The following is an 18,206-nucleotide window of genomic DNA, read 5'->3' on the forward strand; positions in this document are numbered from 1 at the left end:
CAGGCACTTTTCTTTTGTCTCTTCTATCCATTCTTGATCAGTTCGAACTCTCTTCCGAAACTGACGGTAGGTTTTGATGTCTTCGGAGTTTCTATTTTCTCACATTTCATGACCTCCTTTCTTTAGCTGATATCTTATTCTTCGAAATGTCGAAACTTCTCCTTTTTCTCCTACGGTTGTTGTTAGCATGAACTGATTATCCCGTAGTATCACCTTTAAACAGCAATCACCACCAAATAAAACCAAACTCCATGTCGCAACAAGCCCCCAAGGGCCATGTCCGCTGCTCAGCCCGAAGGCCTGCACATTACCAGGTGTCGTGTGCTCGCCACGACGAATCCTCGCGGCAGTAATTCTTGACTTTCTAGACCGAGGTCGTTATCTCACCGTCAGGTAACTGGTCAACTGTAATCACTTACTGTAGGTTGATTTGACCTCGAACAAGCCCTCAGATCAGGGTAAAAATTCCTGACCTGGCCGGAAATTGAGCCCGGGTCTTCCGGGTAAGAGGCAGGCACCCTACCCGCACACTGCAGGACCGGCGCAATCATCACTAGAGTTATTTTATTTTCCGTTTAACATTACATCAGCATCTAAAGGTTTTCGGCGATGTTTGAACAGGAAAGAGCTACAACTGTGAAGGTCATAATACCGCCTTCCCCCCACCTCCTCCACTTGAAACAACAATCATCAATATTCTTTTACTTCTTGTGGTTAATTTTAATGTAAGGGGATAAGACTGCTTTTCTCCCCTGAAATAATCACTCCCGTAGTTGTAGCGGACGATTTGGAGAGGAATTCCGTTGTAGGTATGACTCATTGGCTGAAAGGTCAGCGTGATTAATTATTCTGGCTCGGGGACTGGGTTTTTGTCCCAACACTTTCCTCTTCATATTCACACAACACACTACACTACCAACCACCACAGAAACACGCAATAGTTGGCTTCGGGAAGTGCATCCGGGGTAAAACAGGGTCAAATCCACATGTGCGACACAGTTCGCACCCGCGACCCCATAGGTGTGGGAAAAGCGGTAGAAAAAGAAGATGAAGAAGATTAATATACAGGGCGATTAAAGAGGTTGCGCAGAAAGTTAAGTGGCCCACGCAGGGATCGAAGTACAATAACTGCCGAATACGAACTTAGTAGGTCCATACCCTGCGCCAAGGCGAGCCTTAGAATAACAGGAACGACATAATAGACAATTCATTTTATATACTTCCAAAATTCCTAAACTGCTATGCCTGTACCGAATCTGGTGAGGACTATGATTAGACATTGTCCCAGCATGTAAAGGAAATCTGCGAACTAATATCATGCGTTCTCTTGGATAATGGGAATAAAACGGATTTAACGTGTGCGTGGTGTGTTTTGCTTTATCTCCAACATACACTGGCGGGAAATGAAATCCCACAGACAAGAAAGAGTTGTGCTAGATAAACTAAATTTGGGAGGCGTGTTTGCAGATCTGAAAGATGACGCCTATTCAAATTTATGCTCTAGTAGCGCCACTATGACCTTGAAAAGGAAGTTTGCTTTAAATACGCGCTGTACACTTCGTGAGCACTAGTCATTGTCCAGTGGTGGAGTTGTGAGGTAGGTGCGAGTCAAAATTTCCATTAGGGTTACGAGATATTTCCGCGAAATTGCAGAAAGAATTGGCAGTGATGTATAGATAGTGCATCGGTGTTGGCAACAGTGGTCACGGGAAGGTGCTGTCTCAAGAAGACCGAGGTCTGGCCGTACATGGGCCACTACGGAAAGGGAAGACTGCCGTATTCGCTTCATGGCTGTGGTGGATCGTTTTGCATCTGCAGCAATTATTAGCACTTCAGTAGGCACCAGACTGACACAGTGAACTGCAACACATCGATTACTCGAGGGAAGCTCCGAACCAGACGTCCTGTAGCGTTCATGCCAGTAACTCCGAATCACTGCCATCTGCGACTTCAGCGTTGTCAACCTAGAACTCATTGGAGGGCGGAGTGGAGATGTGTTGTGTTCTCAGATGAGAGCCGTTTCTTTCTTGGTGCCAGTGATGGCCGCAGTTTGATAAGGAGGAGGCCAGGTGAGCGCTTGGAATCAAGCTGTCTGTGACGTCGACACACTGGACCCACACCGGGAGTTATAGTCTGGGAAGCGATTTCCTTTGACAGCAGGGGCACTCTCGTCGTTATCCCAAAAACCTTGACAGCGGATTTGTACGTCAGACTGGTAACAACCGGTTGTACTGCTATTCATTCGCAGTATTCAACAGGATGACGTTCGTCCCCATACCGCTGCTGCAGTGGCGTATGCTGGGATCAAGACATGGGCTACCACTACTACCACTGGACTTAGGTCACCCCTTTTCAATAGTTGGTTTAGTGAACTTCAAGCCTTAAGCGTTTTGAGCCACCGGAGTAGCCTGCTGTGTTGTCAAGGCTGTTTCACAAGCTACTGACCTGGCCTCTGCCACTGCCAATTCTCAACAGCTGATTAGTGGAAATAGTAGCCTAGAGTTTAGAAAATTAACGCCCTTAACAAATTAAAGCCCGGCTCTGTGGCTAAATAGATAGAACGCTTGCCTTTGGTCGTATGGTCCCGGTTCAATTCCAAACAACCATGCGTTCCTCATCATATATTCTTCCTGACCTTGTAATTCTGACTTAATTATATAGATAACAGAGTGCTGGCATTTCACTTCCGTCTACTTCTATATCCTTGTAGGAAGACACTGCAGGGTTTCTGTCATAGAAGTAATATCATTTTCTTTGTAGAGGTAGTTCTGCTAAAATGACACGCAATCTTTCAGGTTTTGTTTTCTCTTTTGTTGTTTGGAATCGAACCCGTGATCCTGCATCAAACACCACCACCGATCTACCGAGGAAACTGATAAACCAGTGAACGACGGGTACGATCACTGGCAATGCTGTAACATTCTACATTTCAATTGAATAATAAGAAGAATAGTGCATAGCCTCTGGAAAGTCTTGGTGGTGACCTAATGAGGATGAAATGAATGACGAAGACTTCATAAACACCCTGTCCACAAGCGGGGAATTAAGAGTACGAAGAGGTTGATTCCGAGGAAGATGTAGTGTAGGCTTACCATTTTAAACTATTAGCAATAAATTTATCTGGATACTTCACTTGCGAGAATGGTTTATCCAGTACCCGTTTCATTACACACGGTTAAGCCATTTTACAAAAGTAACCCAACACGGCCAGTCACGTTATACACTGTAACTTCAAATAAATTAACGAGTTGCTCCTCCGCGAGCCCTCAAAACGACAGCAATACGACTCTACAAGGTGTTGGAATCGTTCTGGAGGATCTGGACCCACACATCTTGCACTGCTACCCACAATGTATTGGCCAGTGTAGCTGGTGCGGTGTTCATGGAGCGTACCCAAGCATCGACATAATCCCATAAATGCTCGAATGGATTAACGTCGGGGGATCTGGAGGGCCAATCCTTGGTAGTAAATTCACTGGGGCGCCCCTCCAACCACCTGCGTTCCACCACAGAGCGGTCACGTGCCGCATTGTCCTGTTCAAACATGGCATCTCCATCAGGGAACTCCAGGGCCAGAAAGGGATGCATATGGTCTGAAAGAATGTCTACATAACGTGGACCTGTCACCGCTCTCTGCAGCCGGACAATGGCGCCTAATTGCGACCATTGCCTGATTGCCGCTCAGACCAGAACTGTGCCACTTCCCGTCTGGACACAACCTTGTTGACACGCATGATCCATAGCTTCATGAGACATGCCACACTCTCACGCGCCCATCAGCTCGATACAACTGGAATCGGGAATCATCGGACCATACCACACGCCACCACTGTTCCATGGTCCATAGCCGATGTTCGCGGGCCCATGCTCGTTGTTGAGCTCTGTTTCGAGGTGTCAGCAAAGGGGCACGAGTTGGTCGTCGGCTGTTGAAGACTTAGCGGTGCAGTTGTCTCCTTACAGTCCTAGTAGAAGTGGGTTCCTAACTCCCAACATTCAACTGAGCGGTGATCTGACTCATAGTACCCCGTCAAGCGCCAAGTATGGTTCTGCGGAGGTGACGTGATGTCCGTTCGTTAAACACCTGTGGTCTTCCCGTGCGGCGGTTTACGCGGGTGGTAACATCTGTCTACGATATTGAAGATCCACCCTCGACACTGTTGACCCCAGAAACCGGAATTTGCGTGTAATCTCCGCAATGCTATGACCCATGCGCCGTGTGCAGATGATCATCCCACATTCAATCTTAAAATTGCATTCAGTGGCAGACGTAGTTCTGAAACCCTCCGAACGATTTCGCTGCAATTGAAACTTGGTCAGAATTTGTCACCCCATACCCGTGCTACCCTCTGCCATCTGTTAGCAACTTGGAGAAGTCAACATGTTTACAGCGAACGGGACACACAGATTACCCCCCAGCTTGAACCCAACGTGACGAAACTGACCAATGTCACTGGGGTGACTTACCTGCAGTGCTTGAGTTGTGGCTAACTAGTGAGTTAATTCATTGTGTGTTTTGCTGATTAGTGAGTTCATTCTGTGTGTGCTGTTCCTGTGCTATTCGTCGTTTTCGGTGTTTTATTATATTTTGCGCACATGTGGTATTAACGATGGATGAGTCTAAAACGGATATATTATTGTAAATCAGTTTGAAAAGCCATTTACTGGCCGTTCGTTTGATGAAAAGATGCAAATAGTTAAAGCCGCGAGACCTCTACCTTCCATCGTAAATTTCTTCTTCTTCTTCTTAATCTGCTTACCCTCCAGGGTTGGCTCTTCCCTCGGACTCAGCGAGGGATCCCTCCTCTACCGCCTCAAGGGCAGTGTCCTGGAGCTTCAGACTCTGGGTCGGGGGATACAACTGGGGAGGATGACCAGTACCTCGCCCAGGCTGCCTCAGCTGCTATGCTGAACAGGGGCCTTGCGGGGGATGGGAAGATTGAAAGGGATAGACAAGGAAGAGGGAAAGAAGCGGCCGTGGCCTTAAGTTTAGGTACCATCACGGCATTTGCCTAGAGGAGAAGTGGGAAACCACGGAAAACCACTTCGAGGATGGCGTGAGTATAAAATCACCATACGATTAAATAAATACTGGAAATAGGCTGTGGATTTTCATTTTTTTAACAGCGAATTTCGTAACATGAAATAAACAAGTATTGATCAAAATAAATACTGTTATTTACAAAGTAAGAAGGATGTTGAAAGCTCATATACTGGAAAGATTTAACTGTGTCAAATGGGACGTTTTGGGCTAGAGAAGCTGCAGAGAATTGTCCAACCAAGTGGATGTTATATTTTGTTATCTCAGCCGCTCCATGTGTGTACTCCGCAGAAAAGTTTACTGTATTAAACATCACTTACTCCAAAAAAAAAAAAAAAAAAAAAAAAAAACCGACCGGAACGGAAACAGGTTCCACTTTTGACACAGACTATACCGGTAGACATTTTTTAATTAAGACCATTGCGGCTTAGCTCAAATGGCTGTGCATCTAGACATGGAAAATTACATCGTTCGAAGATCGAAATTCGATTCCTGACGGAGACAATTGCTGTTATGAGTATGAGCCTCCAACGTTTTTTTTTTTTTTTAGTGCTCGTCATACGCCAAGTACTGGAATTCTGCCCAAGTGTAAGCACTGGTCATCTATGTCTCATCCAACCACCCATAGTAACACAAATGAGTCGACTTCACGCACCTACAAGCACATCACTTTGGAGAGTTACGTCTGTACTTGGTAAATGAAGCAATAGCAATATTTTATAATTCCTACTGTAAATGCGAGTCATTTCGGAGACGTAATTAGCAATGTGACTTATGAGCTACTTTTCCCTTCTGAAGACCAAGGTTAGAGTCGTGATGTCGACTGGGAGGAATTTTCTCCTGAAAAAGTATGCAATGTCACGAGATGCATCCAACCTAAAATCTGCACTCCAAATGAGCCAAAGAGAATTCAGCGATCCCATAAATATTAGGATAGATTCTTAGAGACGATTCCTTAAATAGATTTGATCTAATTAACAAGATCTATAAAAGAAAATAAGGTATAATTAAGTTAATCATATCATTGGCAGAATATCAGTATTATTTAAAGTATTTAAATAAACTAAGAAATTGGCAATCTAAGAATGTGGTCGGGTATATAAAGTAAGTTTACAAGATTCTTTTTCACAATCTGTAGAGACAGATATGAACATAAAGAAAACTGCTTTTGTTTCAATAAATTACATTGTTTAACCCAGAGGTGTGCATGGCCCTGAGGTCCACTCAACCTACACCAAAATAAGTACTACTGTAGGTTAATTTCTGGGAGCAAAGGCGACACCCTACCAGCTCCAAGTGCCGAGGTTACGGACAGTGAAAGCCTTTACCTTCCGCACCTCCCTGGGCCTTCATGGCCTGTAACGAAGACGACTGTTTTTTACATTGTTTAATACAATTTTTAAAGGATGGCAGATTCCCTATCTGTTGTTTTCCTAGCCTTTTCTTAAATGACTGCAAAGAAATTGAAAATTTATTGAACATCTCCCTTGGTCAACAAATAACAGGGTAAATTGGTCCACCTTTTCAATACGTATCTACAATGCCAAATATTAACTAAATTTCCATGAATCTGTTATCAATCAATCAATCAATCAATCAATCAATCAATCAATCAATCAATCAATCAATCAATCAATCAATCAATCAATCAATCAATCAATCAATCAATCAATCAATCAATCAATCAATCAATCATTACTGATCTGCATTTTCCTTTGCAACACTTAATGATAAACTGAATTTGTTTTCTGCGCTTCGTATTGCACTTAGCAGTGAAACGTACGGTATCTAGGCCCTATCAAGACCGACTCCAATCCTCAGACCGTTTTCTGGTTTATTGTTCCCATGCATTCTACAACAGAGGTGTCCCGTCGCTCCCGATACTAAAAAATGTTGTTTGGTATAAAGAACAAAAGACAGCAGAGTCATTTGCATCTCGACAGAGGAAAGGAAACTCCTTTAACATCAAATCACTTATTGAGCAATTTCGTATTTTAGGACATTTTAAAACTGTATAAAATTATGTAACACCATGGTGTGTATATGTTTAGAGACACCGTCTGCTCACTAAGTGGAAGCTATGCGCTGCAGAACCGACATTTACTTGCTTGCACACAGACAGTAGTAGACTAAGGAGAATCTGCCACATGTGCGACAGCAGATCGATGATGATCGTTGTCACGGGATGTTATTGTTGACGTCAAACCATACTAATAATTAACTATGAAAACCCGGGGATATCTGGGGACAAGTGAGTAAATCCGGAGACGAAAAGCGAAATTCGGGGACTGTCCCCGGAAAACGGGAACGCCTGGTACGGTAACCTTAATACAAGGACCGTGCAACGTTTGTAACTGGGTCCGAGCTCGCTCGTACAGCCCCGAGAGATCGTTTTTCTTAAAATAGTACATAGTAATATTATCTACCTCTGTCTTCATGACGGGGTGTTGCCACTGTGTTGATAAAAGATTCGAGTACAAAATGTGGGCGTGTGTCTTATGTAAATTCCTTTTAATATTTGTGCTGCGCGTGATTTCATCTGGCCCCGAGGCTTGCTTAACCTGTCAACAGCATTCCCTACTCACCAAGAAAAGGCTTCTGTTTTCTTTTCGCAAGAGATCAGCGGGATGTTTCTCTACTGTAATAACTGGCAGTCTTCCCCTTTGTACTTAGTTCTGTGTGGGCTGATTGCGTCTTAGAAGTTTCACGCTCGGAACATTTCTAATTAACAATTGGAAATCGATAGTACGAAGAATGGAGGAATTATAAATCCACACAAAGAGATGAAGTTCTTTCTAGGAAGATGTGAGTTAATCAAAGCTGCTACACCTGATACTGAGAACCAGGTTTATATTGAACAAAAGGCTGATAGATAATTACAATTTGCATTCCTCACTGAATAGTTAGGGCAAAATATTTCAAGGACCTCTTGCAGTAGCCTACTAAATAGCCGTGTGTACCGGTACCGGTACGGTACCCACTACGGCCAAAGTAGACATCACCTCATATTAGATTACCGGTACTCAGGCAGGAGAGACCATCGTGTTTGTTATCCAATCAGTCAATACTGATCTGCATTTAGGGCAGTCGCCCAGGTGGCAGATTCCCTATCTGTTGTTTTCCTAGATTTTTCTTAAACGATTTCAAAGAAATTGGACATTTATTGAACGTCTCCCTTGGTAAATTATTCCAATCCCTAACTCCCCTCCCTATAAACGAATATTTGCCCCAATTTGTCCTCTTGAATTTCAACTTTATCTTCATAATTATTGTGATCTTTCCTACTTTTAAAGGCAACGATCAGTTCTCACCGAAATAAAAGACTATGGTTCGGTGGTGGTGGTGATTATTGTTTTAAGAGGAAGTAAAACTTGGCAACCATCCTCTATATAACACTAATCAGAGGGAAAAAGAATGGAAGGGATCCGACACTTCGAAAAATGAAGATAGGTATCGGCCAAAGGAAGACAAGGGCCACGAAGGGCGTGAAAATGAAAGACTCCCTAGTCCTCGGGAACATAATAGCGTCGGGGTCAGAAAAGAACAAGAGTTGACCAAGAGAGGTCGGATAGGATAGATGAAAGCGAGGAGCCAGGCACAAGTAAGTGGAAGCAATGCCAGGACTCAGCTAAGTGCCCCGTGGTCGCCAACCTACGCTCCAAAGTTCAGAGCCCCTGGGGCCCCTTTTAGTCACCTCCTACGACAGGCAGGGGATACTGTGGGTGTTATTCTACCGCCCCCACCCACAGGGGGAAGACTGTGGTTCAAGCAACAATGAAGTATTTTTAACACGTCCTTTGAAAAGTGTATGTAACATTCTTTTCTGGGTCGAGGAAGTAATTAATGGAAAACTGAACATAAAATCGATGTGGGGCGAAATATTTTTTGGTTGTATCAATTCCATCAAGAGTTGGCTGTTTGTAGGCCGTGGTATATACTACGGTTCATATAATTATATGCACACTTGATCTGGGTTTTCAACATATTATGGATATAATCCCTAGACTTCTTTATCATTATCTGATGTGTCGATTTTTCTTCAGAACGAAGGAAATCCGGCGAGATTTACAATCTCGAACATCCACCAAATCTTCACGCAAGCTTTCGAAAGTCCAGTAACCAACAAATTGAGTTGGTAAGTGGAGTATTACCTTTAAATAGTTCATGGGTGTTTGTCTTTTGTTTTAATATGCTGGGAGTTATGTGCTATTTATCTGTATATGTACACTCCAGTAACCTGTGCTTTCTGCAACTTGTGATGAAGGCCGTAGCTCTTATTTCCATGTATGATTGTTTCCATTGTACCCTGCCGTGGCATTCTAATAGTAATTTTTTTTTTTAAAGACAGTGTATATACTTATCAGTTAAGGAGTAATATGTTTCCTCTGGCATCATTCCTAAGAGCAGCTGATCAGTACGGTGGAGCTTGTCCACTCTAGCGCTGCCTGGCGGGGTGCGCTTGTACTTGAAGAGTCCTCACACTTGTTCTTATATTTGTCATGCTCAAACTGTCGAAAATCTGCCTTTCACGAGGACTTAGTAAGAACAGTTACAGTCACCAAGTTTCTTTTCTGATCCAGGCTGAGTGGCTCAGACAGCTAAGGCGCTGCCCTTCTAACCCCAACTTGGCAGATTTGATCCTGGCTCAGTCCGGTGATATTTAAAGGTGCTCAGATACGTCAGCCTCGTGTTGGTAGATTTACAGGCACGTAAAAGAACTCCTGCGGACACACTGAATCACTTTTTTTTTAGGAATTTATTTTTGACACGTGTAACATATTTTCAATATTTAACTTACACACAATAATTAGCACATGGCTTAGCTATTGTTAGAAAATTTCACAAAATCAAAGGGTGTTATCATTTGCACGATAATAATTAAAATAACTGACAGTAGATGCAGCAAAACCCTGTGCTTTAAGTGATTAATATCCCTTTTGGATGGGTACAGGGTAGTTAGGTTTTCCAGTGCTTGTTTCAGCGCTTCGTTTGTAAGCAACACTCTCATATTTTTGCTCTTTTTTGGCTTCCCAGGTTGTTTTCAGAAAATATAAACTTTTTTCCATAACTCTGAATGTGAATATGACAACTTCAGGAACAGGAAACCTGGCATGTCTTATATTACTTTAATTGTTGTTATTTCTCTACTTAGTACTTTTCTACCCTGCCGACAGCAGGGTTCAAACCTACTATCTCCCAGATGCAAGCTTACAGCTTTGCGGCCCTAACTACAATGTTTCAGAGTGTTTTTAAATCCTTGAAGCCTACACATTCCTTGTCGACTACTGTAAAGGGTTTTTTGACCTAGGCCCTTTTTAACAATGTTTCTCCATTGTTTGGGAGTGTAAACATAATCAACTTGTCGAGACTTTTTCTCTATCATTCCAAAATCACTGTCACTTGGCAAAAATGTGTGGCCAGGTACCAGAAACAAATGTTTTGTTTCATCAAACTTCCCAGTATGTATCAAAATGTAATACAGAATAAAGATAATCATATTCTTATTTGGCCACTACAAGAAGCTGAGAAGAACCAGAGTTTTGTTTTGTTTTGTGACAACTAGTTGTCAGCCAAACGTTTTAGCAGGCATGAATCTATTTCACAAGATTCCCGAGAAGCAATGTTTTCTGTCCACATACACACGATACCAAATTCGTCATTGCAGACATGAACATGTAGGTTATACATCCACAGCTGCCTGAGATAGAACACTTTTTCCATAGATATTTTATGTAAAGGTAAAGCCTGCTGCCAGTTGTATGTGATAACTAAGTATTCATACTGTAAGTGGGATCGTTAGAGTCTTTTCTGGGATCAGTTAGAGTTTTGTATCCTTGTTCTGGTTTTATTTGTTGAAGCCTTACTGCATAAGGGACATCATCCTCATCCATAGCCTCCACTCATCCCATACTGTGCAGGTGTCATTTAAGGTGCCTTAAATCAAATTTTAAAGTTTCATTAAAAACATGTACGCACTGCTCATATAAATGGGAGGGTTTGTCAGTCTGTTCCTAATGTTCTTTGAGATAGAGTCTGTGCATTTCAGAAACTGATGCCACCGGCCTCATGTTGCTCTTGTGTGGGTTTTTCTTTATACTATAGTGGCTAACGTGCCTAGGAAACATGTTAATATGTTTACATGTAAAATTAAATTGACAATTATTTTTTTCCAACACTTCCCATGCCTTTCTCTCTTGTCCTGACATGGTACTAATGGGACGGAAGGTGACCCATTAAATGAAGTACCGTACTTCCATTCAGAGTTGCATCACTATCACTAAAATCATTGTAAACTCTTCCACATTATTATTCTTCTTTCATACCATGTCTAGCAGCTGAAACACGCTTTTTAGATACAGAAAAAGTGTCACAAAAAGCTTTTAAAGGCACTGTAATATCTTTACCACTTACATCTTTTAGGTAATAGCAGTATGTCACCTTTCTCTTAGGCTCACTTTCCTTTTATGCATATGCTCTCTTACATAACTTCTGTTTAATCAGACCAAACCAAAAAGCATTTTGTAAGTTGCAATTTGCAAGTTTGTAAAATCTTACAAAACAGTTTTCTTTTCCAATATCAGATAGTTTGTAATACTCACACCACTTAACATTAACCTTTTCATTCTTCACTGTGCACTTACTGCACATCTTTTTTTTTTTGCTACGGGCTTTACGTCGCACCGACACAGATAGGTCTTATGGCGACGATGGGATAGGAAAGGCCTAGGAGTTGGAAGGAAGCGGCCATGGCCTTAATTAAGGTACAGCCCCAGCATTTGCCTGGTGTGAAAATGGAAACCACGGAAAACCATTTTCAGGGCTGCCGATAGTGGGATTCGAACCTACTATCTCCCGGATGCAAGCTCACAGCTGCGCGCCTCTACACGCACGGCCAACTCGCCCGGTGTGCACATCTTTGACCCATTCTCTTAGCTGGCACAAGTTTCTTAGTTTTATCACTTACATGAGCTTCACCACTATTTATCAGTCTCTTTAGTTGTGGACCTCTTCCAGTTGTCTTCATTTTGCTTACGTTTTATACATTTAATCACATTAAAAACACTGTGTGTGCCACCACAAGACATTTTACTCACACTAACACTACTATTTGTGCCATCACAAGATATTTTCTGGTTAGAAAAGTAACTATGGTACATATCACTCCTCGCCCCTCCACTCCGATTGAGCCAGGTGGGTTAGCCCCTTCTCTTACTAACTGTACAGCTGATTCCCAAGGTCCTCAGATTTTTGTGTGTATTTGGACAGACAAGGAACTATCCCACAACCACAAGTAGTACATAGGATTGCCAAGAGATTGGTATGACTATGCAAAAACACGATGAAACAAATTTCTGAATTTTTGTGCGTTGGCCCTTTCTCTTACTCAGGCACTTAATTATAACAAAGTTGGTTTGGAAACAAACTAAATTTCATATGACAGCTCACTTCTTTCTTATGGAATACCATTGATCATGCTACATTAACTTTGTTACAAATTGATTCTGTTTCAGTCACAAGGAAACCCTTCTAACTGTAAGTCTCCGATCTGACTGAGATTTGGTACGACGACTTCAGTAGGAATCTTTATTCAGCTATATCAAAAATAGATGCCCAATCATATATTTAGCTTCTGTTTTGGGGTGTCAAAGTATGCTCATTTAAGAACCGTGTAGACAGGAGTGAGCGGCGGGAAGCAGGTAGATGTGAGGAAGTAACGTATGTGCGAGAGAGAAAGAGTGAGAGCGTGACACACGAACTGGCTGCCCCATCTCTACCTGCTTCCCACTACTCACTCCTGTTCATGCGGTACTTAAATGGGCAGGCTTTGACACCCATTATTATTATTATTATTATTATTATTATTATTATTATTATTATTATTATTATTATTATTATTATTATTATTATTATTATTATTATTATTATTATTATTATTATTATTATTATTATTATTATTATTATTATTATTATTATTATTATTATTATTATTATTATTATTATTATTATTATTATTATTATTATTATTATTATTATTATTATTATTATTATTATTATTATTATTATTATTATTATTATTATTATTATTATTATTATTATTATTATTATTATTATTATTATTATTATTATTATTATTATTATCTATATATTAAAAGAGTTTACTAAAACAGCTTTGGTAAATCTGTCCGTCCATTCTACTGGACCGATTTGCTTCATTTCTGTTTTATTCTCCCTGGAATTACCTGCTGGTGAATCATGAGGTATTGATAGGTCTTTAAGTTCGGCCAACTTTGAGTAATCATAAAATCAAATCATTAAATGATCACTCCAATAATTTTAGGCGAAGGCTTACCCTAACCCGCAATATATTCTGTACTTAGCAGGTTGTTAAGCAACTATCACTTTCATTAATATTCTGATATATTTGATTTTCAACCTTAATAATGTCACTGCATGCAGCCTGTTTGATTACTACATGTGAAGCCATAGATTTTACACTTCCTCTGATGATGGAAGAATATTATTCTCTGCTTGATACTCTTTGATTCTCTGACCTTCCCCAGCTTCTGAATATACCCAACAGATGGCAGAATGTTCCTAATAACTTACAGGCAGCTAAGAGAAAACAGATTAGTACATACAGACGGGAAGGTATCAAATAGACTAGCCTTCTGTATGACCATTAATAAAGCGCAGAGACAAACTCTTGGTAGTCTACTTACCTGAACCAATTTTCAATCACAGCCAATTGTATGTTGCACTGTCTCGGGCAAGATCATTTGAAAATGTTAAGATCGGATACGGCCGAATTGTCGAAGCACAGAGAATATTGTATGGAAAGAAGTGTTATAAACTACATTACCGGTATTAAATGTTATAAAACTATTGTAAAGGGTAGGCAAAACAACATGACTGCGACAGGCATATCAAGACGAGTTATCTGACCTATTTATAAGGAACGCCGTAGAGCAGCACAGGTCCACTAGTTATTATATAATGTTTTGTCACATTTTACACAAGGTGATTTATGATAGTACTGTAAAGTTGGTTTAGTTTTTTGTTAGCAAATTGTTTTAAATGATTCATAATTGGAAATGGATACATTAGAACTGAAAATTTATGAAATATCTTTCAAGTATTTTTCTTAAATATAGTTTCAGCAAAATTAATTTTTGAGTTCTATTAATCATAATTTCTTTTGAACAGGAAGGTACAACACACGTGGTGTGGGCTATGGGGCGTGGCCCACTGTTCCGTCTGGCTGGTTTGAACGTATCAGCTGGCACGCAACACAGCATGCAAAGAGTCCAGCTCTTAAAAAACATCAACCCACCAGCAGCTCACCCACCTGACACCTGGAAACATGAAGTTCTTGCTCAGACTGTACATGTTCCGTCATCAGACACTACCTACTGGTGCCATGTACATCGGTTGCCACAGAGCTTGAAGACCAAACATCACATAGTGCAGGTTAGTGTGTTATACGAGTACTGGATCTTAAATTTTATTTTCTATATATGGCAAGTAGAATACCATGGTTCCATAAATATAATGAACCTTCCAACCATTAAAGGTCTAAACAATCAAGCTTATTTTATTCGACTGCTGTTACTGTGATGATATTTATGGGACTATCTCAGGTTTCAAAATACCCCAGAGAGCAACATTTTTGTCCACAAAGAAGTTCCTTCTGATCCCAGTAAATATGAAGTCTCTCCAATGGATTAATCTTCAGAGGTAATGAAAATATGTAGACAACATTTTCAGACTCTCCGTGCATAGATAGAAATACTGATTACAGAAATTCCTGAATTCGCTGAAGAAATTGACTTGCAAAGTAATATGACACAAGAGATAAAAGACAAGAATGAGCCTCCAACAATAGATGAGTTAAAGCTCAGCTCCTTGGCTGTAGAGTCAACATTCTTGACTTTGCTTCAGAGGGACTCAGGTTCAGTTCCCAGTCGGGTCTGAACTTAAGTTACATTGAGTTAATTCCTCTTGTTTGGGGACTGAGTTTTGTGTTTGTGTCAATACACAGTTCCTCATGTACAAAAACCTCTACTCTATGAACCACTATAGAAATACAAAGTGAATACATCCCTCCACATGGGGTTATCAACAGAAAAGACATCTGGCAATAAAACAGGGCTAAGTCTATGTGTGCCTCAAAGTTTGCACATACAACTTCTCCAGAATATAGGAAAAGTGGTAGAAGAAGAAGAAATCTACAGTATCTTGGATTTTTCTTTAAAGATTCCAGGGCACAGCTGCTAAAATCTTAATATTCCTCCTAGAGGCTATGTAAACAAAGAAACATCCAAAGAACATGAATTTAGAGGAAGGTTATAACAACAATTATTGGATGCCTATCATATACAGATTACAAGTTTGCAGGACAAGCCATGAAACTACAAGGCCATCCAAGTTACAGAACAGTAACAGAAATTTTCCATCTGACCACCTTGTTTTCTTTTATAACGCAGGCTAAAAGTGATATGGTACGCGGAAAATTTTTGCCTGTTTAGCAGACATTTGAACCATTAAGAGAAGGATGTGTTTATCTGGCTCGCGTGATTTCCAAACCGATAAAGGTCAAGGTTTTGTTAGTTTTTCAAGTATTTGACAAATTGCTTTCCCAAACAAGGGAAAGATTGCAAAGGGCCATGAAGTAATTAATGGCTGAGAGGCTCAACAGTAGGAGCTGCTGATACTCATCTTTCAATGCATTAATTTAGAATTTTTGTACAAATGCAGACTCTTTTAACAAAATTTGTATTATGTGTTTTGTTTTGTAACAATATTTTGAAATTAGAAATAGATATTTGTAATTTGTAGGGTGATATATTTAATATTTTTCTTTAACCAAGAACAGTTCAACAATTAATTAATTAATTAATATGCTGCTGAAGACGAGAACATTCTAAGTTCTCGAAACGTGTATGGCCATTAGTAATATAACAGACTGTTAATAGTATTGACAATGTGGAATCATATATTTAAAGGTATTTAAATAAATGAATGTGTAATTCGTCAGACCATCGGTGAGAAATACGTTCTAGGTGTTCCAAAGTTGTTCTTGGCGTTGTAGGAGCCTGGTGATGGAGATGTGGTATAACATGTGGCACAGAGACTCAGCTCCTGGGTATACTAATAACCTTGGATCAAGTAGGGGTACATCAGCAGCCTTGATAATGTAATGATAAAGATAATATGTTTGTACATAAGGTACATAAAACAATGACACAATCCTATTCAGAAAAGGAACTTAATGGTGGTGTAATAGACCATGGAAACTTCATCTCAGTACAAGGCTACAAGCAGACGTTTATGTTCTGAACAGTGCTGATTGATACTTTTCAACTGGCTAAGCACTGTCCATCATGAATTTGTATCACTTTGTTGGACAATTAACAAAATGTTCTAACAAGAAGTATTGAGGTGTCTGAGGGATATGTATACAGGAATAGAGATTAAACCAGATTTGAATGTTGTACTTCCATGCAGCTAACGTAAGATGTTTTGAATATTGAATTTTCACTACCACATTGTAACCAAAATCGACTTTCAACCTATTAGGTTGTGTTACATACATTTAGTATTTACATGTTGAAAAGATGTTAAGAACAAAACAAAAATTGCCAAGCGGACACCAGTGGGATACGAACTCACAACCTCCAAATTTCACGTTGGTTGCTCTACCAATTGAGCTATGGTGTCCGGTTGGCCATTTTTTTCTGTACTTAACATCTCTTCAACACGTACTAAATGTAACACGGCCTAACAGGTTGAAAGTCAGTTTTGGAAACACTTTTTGTCAACATTTACCATGAAAATACTAGAACAATGTCCCCAATATCTGGATTTAACCTCAGAATACTATTTTTTGATTGTCCAACCAAAAGGATATTTTCTAATCATTGAGGATATTGAGGTAAATGTGATAAAGACCTGCTCACTATCCCAGAAAAATGTATTCCAGGAAACAATTAGGAAATGGAAGGATCATTGGGCATTGTGCATTGCCAATAGAGTGATTTGCTTTCAAGGAAACCAGATTTCAGGAAGGTTTTGTATCCCATATAATGATTGAGATTTTAGCTGAAGATGCAATAGTGAAAAGTGTACATATATCAGTATCAATATTTCTTCTGTTGCAGTATGAAGCAGTGATCCAGCCTGGCAATGAGGGCCTCGTCCATCACATGGAGGTTTTCCATTGTGAAGCCCCTGTTGATGAAGAGATACCAACATACAAGGGCAATTGTTTTGCTCCAGACAGACCTAAATCTACTCAAGTCTGCAAAAGAGTTCTGGCAGCATGGGCTATGGGAGCATTACCTTTTGTTTACCCAGAGGTATGTAATATTTTACAATTCCAAATTATCGCATTTGCCAACATCTTCAATTTCTTAGTGAATTCTATGTCAGGAAAATCTCATGTTTAAATTCTGTGATAGACTCTGGATTTTACATTGAATTCACATTTGTTACAAGAAATTTGAAAGTAAATGTCTAAATATTATGTTGTTGTTTGGATGATCAGTTCAGAGACTGGTTTGATGCAATTCTCAATGCCACCCTATCCTGTGTTAACCATTTCATTTCTACGTAACTACTATATCCTACATCTATTCTAATGTGTTTGTCATATTCATACCTTGGTCTACCCTTGCCACTTTTACTGCCTACATTTTCCTCATAAACTAACTGAACAAGACCTGGGATGTGCCCTAGCATTCCATCTCTTCTTCTCATCAAATTTAGCCAAATCAATTTCCTCTGATCAATTTAAATCAGTATCTCTTCATTTGGGATTCGATCTACCCATCTTACATTCAGCATTCTTCTGTATCATCACTAGAGCCCAGATTTACATGCATTATAAAATCTGAAAATATGCATGCATCCATGCACTATCATATAGCAAAACATGCTCAATAAACTAGAAAATATGCACTATCAAAATTTATTTCCTATTGAAAGCTTGTACAACAACTAATTTCTCCAAATTGTCTTGATTTAAGCTCATCTGTTTATCTGTTAGCACATTCATAAGCACATAAAATTACCTTTTTACGTCACTAGAAGTAACAGGGGCATAACTAAATAAAGGCATTTGGGACAAAGTGGGGTCAAATTGTACGTATTTGCATTTTCACCACATTAC

At 40.0% G+C, this 18,206-nt stretch overlaps 1 protein-coding gene across 1 annotated transcript in view; it reads left to right on the plus strand.

Annotated features, from left to right (window-relative positions):
• Nucleotides 1-18,206, plus strand: part of Tbh (Tyramine beta hydroxylase) — a 145,100-nt gene that overhangs the window by 48,151 nt on the left and 78,743 nt on the right. Inside the window, exons 3-4 of the mRNA XM_068227054.1 lie at nucleotides 14,243-14,506; nucleotides 17,197-17,394. Coding sequence (XP_068083155.1) covers nucleotides 14,243-14,506; nucleotides 17,197-17,394 — 462 coding nt within the window. The remainder of the gene's footprint in view (nucleotides 1-14,242; nucleotides 14,507-17,196; nucleotides 17,395-18,206) is intronic.

Source organism: Anabrus simplex, chromosome 3, assembly GCF_040414725.1.
Source record: "Anabrus simplex isolate iqAnaSimp1 chromosome 3, ASM4041472v1, whole genome shotgun sequence".
Classification (NCBI taxonomy): domain Eukaryota; kingdom Metazoa; phylum Arthropoda; class Insecta; order Orthoptera; family Tettigoniidae; genus Anabrus; species Anabrus simplex.